This window comes from Tupaia chinensis, unplaced genomic scaffold, assembly GCF_000334495.1.
Source record: "Tupaia chinensis unplaced genomic scaffold, TupChi_1.0 Scaffold148607_1, whole genome shotgun sequence".
In the NCBI taxonomy this organism is placed as follows: domain Eukaryota; kingdom Metazoa; phylum Chordata; class Mammalia; order Scandentia; family Tupaiidae; genus Tupaia; species Tupaia belangeri.
Genome location: NW_006208456.1, coordinates 2,153,450 through 2,164,082, shown reverse-complemented (window position 1 = coordinate 2,164,082; position 10,633 = coordinate 2,153,450). Strand labels below are relative to the sequence as shown.

At 45.0% G+C, this 10,633-nt stretch overlaps 1 protein-coding gene across 8 annotated transcripts in view; it reads left to right on the top strand.

The window, feature by feature from the left end:
* The window catches only part of ENTPD5 (ectonucleoside triphosphate diphosphohydrolase 5 (inactive)), a 42,022-nt gene extending 33,770 nt beyond the window's left edge, over positions 1–8,252 (top strand). For 6 of the 8 annotated variants that reach the window (XM_027769102.1, XM_027769105.1, XM_014585012.2 and 3 more), the window contains 5 exons: positions 1,443–1,544; positions 2,201–2,341; positions 4,697–4,753; positions 6,166–6,281; positions 7,730–8,252. In XM_027769102.1, coding sequence (XP_027624903.1) covers positions 1,443–1,544; positions 2,201–2,341; positions 4,697–4,753; positions 6,166–6,281; positions 7,730–7,816 — 503 coding nt within the window. In that variant the 3' untranslated portion in view covers positions 7,817–8,252. The remainder of the gene's footprint in view (positions 1–1,442; positions 1,545–2,200; positions 2,342–4,696; positions 4,754–6,165; positions 6,282–7,729) is intronic. The other 2 variants (XM_014585010.2, XM_027769103.1) reach the window with 1 other exon arrangement.
* Positions 8,253–10,633: the final 2,381 nt, after the last annotated feature.

Genomic DNA, 10,633 nt, shown 5'->3' with positions numbered 1-10,633 from the left:
CCCTGGCCAAGGTTCTTGGACACATTGGAAACCCGCTCTTCGCCTGAGGCCAAGGCAGCAGCAGGGAACCCTGTTGAGAGACCCAGCCACTGTGCCTTTAGTTGGCCCCACGTGACAGCATTTCTGTGGAGGGAAGTCTTGTGTTGAATTGAAGCATGTTGTATAATGCATGTGATAATAGCAAATGCCCTTTCTATTTTGTATGTTCAGATGTTTGGGTATACACTATTAGCCATTTCTAGAATGAGGTGAATTTGTACAAGGTGAACAGCCTGTGGCGAGAAGGTTGAAGCGTCTGCAGAAATTCTGGGCTCACAGCACGCCTTTGGCAGGAGCTTGCTCAAGCCCTTAGCTTTACCTGGAAAAGTGCAAGAAGCAGGGTCTCTTTTCCTTACAAGGTAGAAAAACTGAGCAGTTCCATTTATCTCTTCATAGTTGAGTCAGGCAAAACTGGGTTCAGTCCTAATTTTCTGATTTGGGTACTTTAGTTCATCCTTTTTGGCCCCCTTTCTCACCTTAAATGAGATTTTGCTTTTAATGCACTTTGATAGTGCGTGACTTCCAGTAAGCCGTTATTGGGATGATGACTGAATTGCATTTCTCAACATCTTCAAGGGTATTTCATTTAAGCCTAGCAGCAATTGGCAGAGAAAATAGACAGTATTTTTCCCTTGTTTCTAGAAAGGAAAGAATGTACTCTGTTGTGGGTTTTGGATTTCTCTGAGATGGAATGAAAACTATGGACCCTCTGCCAAATGTTCCTGTACACAGAAATGTTCCTGTAGTTTCACCAAGTCAGCAAGGTCCCTCTGCAAACCCTATGTTAAGAATTCCTTTCAGGGGCCGGCAGGTGACATGGTTGGTTAAGGCGACTGGACGCCCACATGGCTGACCGTGGTTTGAGTCCTGGACTGGGAAGCTTGCTTTCTCACTTTCCTTCTCTCTCTTCAAAAAAAAAAAGACAATGAATAAAATGAAACACACACACACACATACACAATTCTTTTTAAAAAAAAAATTCCTGGGAACCAGCAGTTAGCGTAATGGCTATGTCGCTGGACTCCCACGTAGTCGACCACGGTTCGCGTCCTGGACCTGGTGGCTTAGAACTCACGCCGGGCGCGTGTGCGTGCGTGCCCAAGATCTCGAGAGGAGAATGGAGGAGAAGGGATTGCGGCGTGACCATCCCCCCTGGGGGGGGATTTCTTGCTTTCTGTCTCTATGTCTCTCTCTGTCTGTCTCGCGAGCGCACACGCCCCCCTATAGCGAAAACCTCTCCAAAAAAAAAAAAAAAATTCCTGTCATGGGATGTAGTCATGGAACTAATTTCCTAAGATTTTAAGGCCCAGACCCCTCGTCAATTCCTTTCAGCCTTCCAGGCCTCTTGCTCACCTCCTCCTCTCTCTGACTTGGTGCTTAGGCTGCATTCTCGTTTCTTTCAGGAGCTAATGGACATACTTTCCGAAGTGCATGTCTACCAAGATGGTTGGAAGCAGAATGGATCTTTGGGGGTGTGAAATACCAGTATGGTGGGAACCAAGAAGGCAAGTGAGGTTTTCTTCCCTGGTTAAATTTACCTTCACAGTAGCAGTTCTGGAAAGTCCCATGGGAAACTTTTCCGGAGCTCAAGAGAAACTTCTCAGGTTGCAGGGACTGGTTCCAAAGATCTTGTTTCCCCACAAGGACTAAACGTGAAGTGACAGCAAACAAGGCAGCTGCCACTCTGTTCCCTGCTCTCTTTCACTGGCCAAGGTTCTTGGACACATTGGAAACCTGCTCTTAGCCTGAGGCCAAGGCAGCAGCAGGTAACCCTGTTCACTTAATGTGTAGCTATTAAAGTGAAACTTAAAATTCAGATGCTACGAAGGCTGATTCATAGTAGGTACTAGAAGTTGTAGGCCTTAAAATCAAGGAAAAGGCTTGATTTCTCAGGGAAGGAAGCAGGTGGGCCCTCTAGATTCTTGTAAGAACCACAATCATAATGCTAGGCCACAGACCATGCCAGGGCCACTGTGGCTGCTTTTGGTGAACACTAGTTAGGGAGGGGAGTGGAGTGCAGTGAGGCAGCAGGAGCTGCCCATCTTTGTTTTCAGGCCCTTTGTTCCGAAATTCAGCCTTCCGCTGCTTCCCTCTGAGGCTCCAGCAACTTGCCTGTCTGTCACTGTTCTCACCTGAGCCCTGTGCACCTTTGCCCTGGCAGGGGAGATGGGCTTTGAACCCTGCTACGCTGAAGTGCTGAGGGTGGTCCAAGGAAAACTTCACCAGCCAGAGGAGGTCCAGAGAAGTTCCTTCTATGCTTTCTCTTATTATTATGACCGAGCCGTTGACACAGACATGATCGGTGAGTTCATCCTGAGTAAAAGTGCAGAGAGAAAGTGAGCAGGGCTGTGGAGGGGAAGGTCAAGGAGAGGGAACATTAGGGAACCAGCAGTTAGCGTAATGGCTATGTTGCTGGACTCCCACGTAGTCGACTGCGGTTCACGTCCTGGACCCTGTGGCTTAAAACTCACACCGGGCGCGTGTGCGTGCGTGCCCAAGATCCTGAGAGGAGTATGGAGAAGGGATTGCGGCGTGACCATCCCCTCTGGGGGGTGATTTCTCGCTTTCTGTCTCTCTGTCTCTCTCTCTGTCTGTCGGGCGAGTGCACACACCCTATAGCGAAAACCTCTGTTAAAAAAAAAAAAAAAAGGAGAGAGAACATTAGAAATGCTTAGTGAGGCCCCTCAAAAAAAATGCTTTTGGAGCTGGCCCCATAGCCTATTGTTAAGAAACCCAGATCCTGGGGGCCAGCAGATGACGTAATGCTTACGTCACTGGATTCCCACATAGTTGACCAGAGTTTCAGTCCCAGACCTAGCAGCTTGAAACTCACACCGAGCGTGTTTGTGTGCATGCCCAAAATCCCAAGAGGAGACTGGAGGAGACAGGATTTAGACATGGCCATCCCCCCAGGGGGTGATTTTTCACTTTCTGTCTTTGTCTCTCCAGCAAGCACATGCACCCTGTAGCAAAAATCTCTCTTTCTGGATAAATAAATAAATGAAGGAAGGAAGGAAGGAAGGAAGGAAGGAAGGAAGGAAGGAAGGAAGGAAGAAAGAAAGCAAGCCAGATCCTACATGGCTGACCCTGGTTCGAATGCTGGCCCCAGCAGTTTTAAAAACACACCAGGCTAAGTGTGCAAGTGTGCCCCAAATCCTGTCAGGATGGAGAAATAGAGGAGACAGGATTACACCATGACCATGCTCCATCGAGGGGTGCTTTTGCCCCCTCTCTCTCCCTGTCTCTCCATATCTCTCTGGCAACGGTATGTGCTCTCTGTTAAATAAAAATAAAAGAAAAAAAGGAAATACTTTGTGGGGCAGTTGCCTTCTTCAGGATTGGATGTTGAGTGGCACGAGTCACTCAAATAGAAGGGAGAGCGAACTTTGACTCTCTCAGGACTAGATGATGATATAAGGTATTTTTAAACATGTTTATTGAGGTATAATTGACGTATAGTAAATGCGCGTGTCTGCAGTGTACGGTTTGCCCAGTTTTGTATATATACATACATGGAACCATCATCACATACGAGAGGGTGAATATCAACCACCCCTAAATTTAGTCCTGCCTCTTTATAACTTATCATAGAAGTAATTATTTTGGGTTTGGCCAGTCAGGAGGCATGGTGGTTCAGGCACCAATTGAGCAGTTTGAGTCCTGGGCCCAGCAGCTTGAAAAACACACTGAGTACATGGGTGCATGTGGCCAAAATCCCAAAAGAAGAGGAGAAAGGATTCCAATGTGGCCTACCCCTTGGGGGTGATTTCTCAATTTTCTTCTCTCTCTGATACCCCCCCAAAAAAAGGTCATGTTTTTGGGGCCAGCTCTATGGTACAGTGGTAATGTACTGCTTGGGATAAACTGGATCCAACATGGTGACTGTGGTTTGAATCCCTGATGCGTTAGCCTGAAACATACAAGATCCCATGGAAGACAGAAGGAGCTTGTGGCATGGCCATTTCCTATGCTTCTGTCTCTCTCTCTTTCTGTCTTTTACTCTCATGTGTATGTATGTATACATACACTATTATGAATACAGAAAAAAACTTTAATATTTAAAAAGTAATACTTCTGTTATGAGAGTATGTGTATATGATTTGTCATGGCCTGAGAGAGATGAATTTAGTCTCTATTTACTAGTATGTGTTTTGTTTTGTTCTGTTTTTGTTTTTGTTTTTTTTTAAGAGAGATTTTTGCTATAGGGTACGTGCACTCACCGGAGAAACAGAGAGAGAAAGAGACATAGAAAGTAAAAAATCACTCTCCCCGGGGGGGGAGGGATGGCCTTGCCATTGTTGTTATAAATATCACTAGGATGAATTCCCTTATGTTTCCTTGAAGGCCTTTTTTATTTTTTTAAGAGAGATTGTTGTGTTAGGGCATGTGTGCTCATCAGAGACACAGAAAGAGACAGAGAGACAAAAAGCCAGAAATCACCCCTGGGGGGATGGCTATGTCACATTCCCTCCTCCTCCATTCTCCTCTTGGGATATTGGGCACACATGCACACGCGCTTGGTGTGAGTTTTAAGCTGCTTGGTCGGGGACTCAAATTGTGGTCAACTACATCGTAGTCCAGTGATGTAAGTATTAGACCATGTGCTGCTCCCTCCTTGAAGGCCTTTTAACAGTTGCTACTGTGCGTTTCATTTCAGATTATGAAAAGGGGGGTGTTTTGAAAGTTGAAGATTTTGAAAGAAAAGCCAGAGAAGGTGAGTGTCAGGAGAAGTTCTAGAAGGCAGCCTGGAGGCCGTGCCTGCCAACTCGTGATCTCTCCAGTGATCTCCGCCAGCACAGAAGGCCTCTGGGAAGGCTGGCCTCCTTCCTGGGCCTTCCGGTATCTGCTGGACGTTAAAGGCAGTAGATGGTATAGAATATGGGCATGCAGGAAGCCTTTCAGAATTGGTGAAAACCTTTGTTCTTTCTTCATTTCTTTATTTTTTAAAAAATTGAAATAGTATAACCAGTGTTCACGAAACACCAACATATCAGTACGTGGGAAATAGTCACATAGGAGGCTTCCTGAGAGAGTCGACCTAAAATACAAGTGACCTTATCCCGTGGCCCCACAGTCTCTGGACCTCAGCATTAATAACAGTTAAGGCAGCCAGATGCAGTGTGTGGCAGTCATGCAATGCTCCATGATGAAACCACATGGGAAGATCCTAGGGTCACACCCCCAGTTCTCCCTGAAAATCCTGGGCACATGTGTGCATGCATGTCCACGATGCATGCCCTGGCTGGCCAAGGCTGGAGGTAGATCGTTGTGTGAAGAACCTGTCGAGGTGCGTGTCATTCTCTTATGGAAAAAATAGAAAAATGCATTTTAAAAGTTAAAAAAAAAAATAGAGGTAGTGACATGGTAGTTAAGGTGGCTGGACCCCCACGTGGCTGACTGAGTCCCTGATACAGTAGCTTGGGAAACACTCCAGGTGCATGTAGGTACATGCCCAAAATCCCAAGAGGAGGAGTAGAGAAGGGATTGCAGTGGGATCAGCCCCCATAGGGGGTGCTTTCTCACTTCAGTCTCTGTCATGCACATACCCTCTAGCAGATTAATAATAAAAAGATAAGGGACTTAAAACTAACCCCACAACAGGTCATAGAAATCTAGCAAATAAACTAGGACATTAAATTTGAGTAGATAAGATGTCACACCAGAAATGTGCACGTTCTTAAGCTACTGCCTTGGGAACCAGCAGTTAGCGTAATGGCTATGTCGCTGGACTCCCACGTAGTCGATCGCGGTTCGTGTCCCAGACCTGGTGGCTTAGAACTCACGCCGGGCGCGTGTGCGTGCGTGCCCAAAATCCCGAGAGGAGAATGGAGGAGAAGGGATTGCGGCGTGACCAACCCCCCTGGGGGGTGATTTCTCGCTTTCTGTCTCTGTCTCTCTCTGTCTGTCTGGCGAGCGCACGCGCCCTATAGAGAAAACCTCTCCAAAAAAAAAAAAAAAGAAGCTTCTGCCTTGCAGAGGCAAGCACTATATAGTCTAGTCTCCACGAGGCCAAGGCATCAGCCAAGTGGAGACGTGTGCTTTGCTAACTTTGTAATTGGAGAAAGTCTCACAGCTCTCAGTTTGTTGTAAACTTAAGCTCCACTGTCCATTCTCTCTCACTCTCAGTGTGTGACAACTTGGAAAACTTCACCTCGGGCAGTCCTTTCCTGTGCATGGATCTCAGCTACATCACAGCCCTGTTAAAGGACGGCTTTGGCTTTGCAGATAGCACCGTCTTAAAGGTAAGAGATAGGACACCAGTGTCCCACAGTCTTTTGTGGGTTCTGGGGAGAAGTTTAAAACTTGTTCAGTAATCAGAGCAGCTATGGGAGGAATTACAAGGTACTTTTCTTCAGGCTGTGGACAGTGCACTGTGCTAGGCATTGTGAATGTAGAAAATGACCTTGATGCAATTGGTAACCTCCCACTGGTAGCTATCTCAAAGGTCACAGAACACAAAGACTTGCAGCCCAGATTAAGATGCCTGTGACTCCTTTTCACAATTTGGAACTTAGAGTAAGAAGCAAAAGGAAGATGGGAGAGGTGAATAAAAAAGACAAGGTATGAGCCAGTACAGTGGTAATAATAACCAGGTCATTTAAAGGCCATTTCTCTGCTATTTTCACTGCTAGCATCCTTTTAATCTCTAGATTTCAGTGAGGGCAGAATTTAATTTGGGAGTGGACAGTCCTCTGTTCCAGAGATCACTTCATTTTGGCCTCTATATCTCTAGGCTGCTAGCCCAGTCCCAAGGACAGGAAGAGCACTGTGATGTGGGGTACAGCCAGTTGCACTCAGGTGTCCCAGAATAAACCTCGGGGTGATTTAAATGTCACTCTTCCCAGATCTGCATAGTAATTAGACTTGTTTCCAATAGGTCAACACAGAACAACCCACTGGTTTTCAAATCTTTTTTTTTGGGAGGTGCCATCTTTATTTGACAAAAGCTTAAGCAGGCGTCAATAAGGCAAAGCAGATAAAGCTAGGGCCATTCCGCTTGAAGCAGAGGGCCTGACCATGGAACTCCTTTACCATCTGGCTTCCCTTTCTCCTTTGAAGCATTTGCGAGGACTCTTAGGATTCTGAAGTAGACAATTTGATGAACCCCAATCTAATCCCCGTTACTTAGTTGAGGATATCAGGTCTGAAGTTTTGCATCAGGTCACCGAGCTAATGAAGCACAGCCTGCCCAAAATGCCTTCAATGCCTTGATTGGCTATTACTCGCTTAAGTGGAAGGAGCTGCTTACATAGGCGGGCTTCGGCAGCTTGGTTTGTTCTTTCCTACACCTAAATCTACTCCCAGTTCCTGTCCATGCCTTTCCAAGCACATTCATTAACATTTCATTGTAAGTTGATGATTCAGAAAATAAAACATGGATTGCTGTTTAGTTTCAGGATTAGGAGTTCAGAAGCCTATCTTCTAAGGATCTCTCTAGAAGGCCTGGTTGGGGCCATCTTGTGGGCCAAAAGCATTCAGGGGTCAGAACGGCAGGTGCAAGGGCGACAGGTGATGGCTGGAGGGAAACTATTACAGAGTGGTTGGGAGTCTCCAAAGACTGGCTACTTTGCCTGGCCTTGGTGTAGCCTTGTGGATGCTCTTTGCAGATGTGAATCTGCCCGAATGCCACGTTGTTTGCTAGAGTGGAAAACTGGATGAGAATGTGGACTTGTTTTCTCCTCCTCAACAGCTCACAAAGAAGGTGAACAACATAGAAACGGGCTGGGCATTGGGAGCCACCTTTCACCTGCTGCAGTCTCTGGGCATCCCCCACTGAATTCAAGCACTTCTCTGAGGCCTGCATTTGCCAGCAACCTTTTTAAATTAAGAGGGAGAAAAGACTCAGCCATTTCCTGAGCTAGTCCGAGGATGGCCTGGACTTGAGCCTAGCAGGTGGTGTTATCAGGAGGATGGGTATTTTATAGACGGGTCTTGCTCCTGAGCCTAGAAATTTGGATTAATTTTATGCATCTAACGTGAAAAATCACTAACTACTTGGAGTGCACAACTGGCGCCAGAGTCTAAATCTTTTGAGATTCTAAGTGTGTCACAAAGAACCCCATGAGCCAAAAACAATAGCTTTGGAACTCAACCTTGGAGTGAGAGCCCAGAGAGAGGACTGTGGGAACCAAAGAAAATGTTCATTTCAGCCTTCTGAGTGCCTCCTTCCTTTGTACCTTTAATATTTCCTTTTACATGCTAAATTGAGCTGATTATTACAGTCCCAGGACCTATCGTGCCAGTATTTTTTTTCCTCCCTATACACTGCACTGCCCCACCCTTATCTGCATTCACCTCCAAGAAAAAAAAAAAAACACCTGTTTTTTTCTTTTCATGTATAATTAAAAAGACAAAATCAAAAGGTACCTTCTCTGAATTCGTGTGATCCTGTTCTGTGCTAGTTCCAGTCAGCCGGCCGAGAGCCGTCCTGAATGTTCACAGGGTGGAGAGTGGCTCCTCTAACTGCATGGAACGCCGCCTTAAGAAAGGCCATCCAGACTCCAGGGCCAGAGCACGGCTGCCTTGTATAGCCTTTTAATCAACTTATCAGTCAACTCTGGGATTAATGAACATAGCCAACCGTATCGGTATGTTGTATTCACTGCTGCTACCAGCTGTCGGGGCTAATGTACTTGTAGTGTTTTCTGTGTTCCTAAGCTTGTTTTCTGTCATTTCTAGGAAATACCAAATACCTTAACTTTTGGTCTGTGGTAAGCTGTGGCTGCACTCTTCAAGGGTCTACAGATTTTGGTCATAGCCTTTTTCAGTTTGCCCTTTACTGTTTAGAGCAGTACCTTCCTGCTTTGGCCCCTGATCATTGTAGCCAGCACTGAGTTACTGTCTACTTCCTGGGTTTCCAATAACCTTCCCACCAGTGTCCAGTATATGATGTGGTTGGCTCTTTTGGCCCAATCAGTGCAGTGGACCAGCATTTCCAGAGACCCTATTTAATGACGTTTTGGATCTCTGACTGTTCAGAGCTTGATTTTGTGAATTATGTCCCCAAATCCATTATCTAGTGCTTTTCCACACCACCATCACCTGCTTCTTGTCAGCCCACTCTAGTGATCTTGCATGTAAGTGATCTTCCTGCACTTCGGCTCCTTGGCCTTGGCTCTTCACCTCCGGCTTCTTCCCAGGAGTCTGTTATCTCCCCACACCTGTTGCTGTCATGGAAGACTAACTCCCTTTCCTTCTACTCTTGCAAAAAGGTTGTTAGATGTACCCATTCCACACCATTCCATATAAACTTTTAAGTTACTCCACTAAGTTAGTAAATATTTAATATCTGCTATGTGCAAGGAACTAGACAAGTTTCCAGATCCTAATCCCCAAAATTTTAGTTGTTTGATTCATTTGTGGAATTTCTTCATATTTTTCAGTGACTTTTATTAATAACACCTTTATACTTATTACTTTATTCAAAAAGTATATAAGGAAATAATGAAATAATAGAATCTTCAGAACTGGAAATATTTGAAGACGTATCCATCTTCTATCCAACATACTCAAGATTATACCCAACCTTTTACCCTGAACTTTTTTGTAAAACAAATTATATTTTTTAATTGAACCAGAGACAGAAGTGAGAAAGGAAGCCATCAGGTCCAGAACTTAAACTGCAGTTGGCCATGTGGGAGTCCAGTGCCCTAACCACCATGCAACCTGCTGGCCCTCTACCCTGAACATTTTTTAATTTGCCAAGGGCATATGCACTTGTCAGAGAGAGAAGCCCCCAGTGGGTGAGGGAGTGGTCACACCAAAATCCATTCTCCATTTCTCTACCCCGTTGGGATTTGGGGCATGTACATGCACTTACCTGGCATGTTATTTAAGCACTGTCGGTGCCACGGTTCTGTGTGGTTAGTCATGTGGAAACCAGCTCCCTTAACCAGTGGCCATGGGGCCACCCCTACCCTGAACATTTTTGATACTTTTTAGCCGTGTTTTCAAATAACTCATTTCATTTGGGACTGCACTGATGTTAAAAAAATTTCTGCTTATAGTAAGCCGAAATCTACCCATCTTCTCAGTGATCTCAGTTCTGTTCTTCTCTCCTTCCAAAGCTTTTCATCTTTTGAAGAAAGCCATCCCAAGTTTGTTTAATATGACATGACTTCTAGACCCCTTTCATCTTTTCAAGACTAGTAGGGTGCTAGACCAGTAATAGTACACTAAATGTTGTCCCGTTAAGAGTAGGAAGAAACTTCTCCCCAAGAGAAATCAAATTGTTTCTCCAAAGTACAACTGTTCAGTAAAGAATCCTCCAGTTTGACAGGTCCACGGAAGTTAGATTCCTGGTCTTTATCATTTCAGAGTATCTCAGAAGCTTCTTGTAAACAGGACACATTTGTAAAGTACACATATTATTTAGCAGTCTCCGTTGTCATCCCAAATACCTTCAGAACTCTTGAGCCGACGCATTCTAACTCCTGTAATCTATCTACATCTATTCTGTTGATCATGATTAGAACATTTGGAGAATAAACCAATGTTCATCTTCGTGATTTGCAATGAGAATTATTTCTTAGAAAAATCAATTTTAATAATGTCTTTTCTGTCTCCCTCTTATTAAGGAGTCCTAGATTCTAGT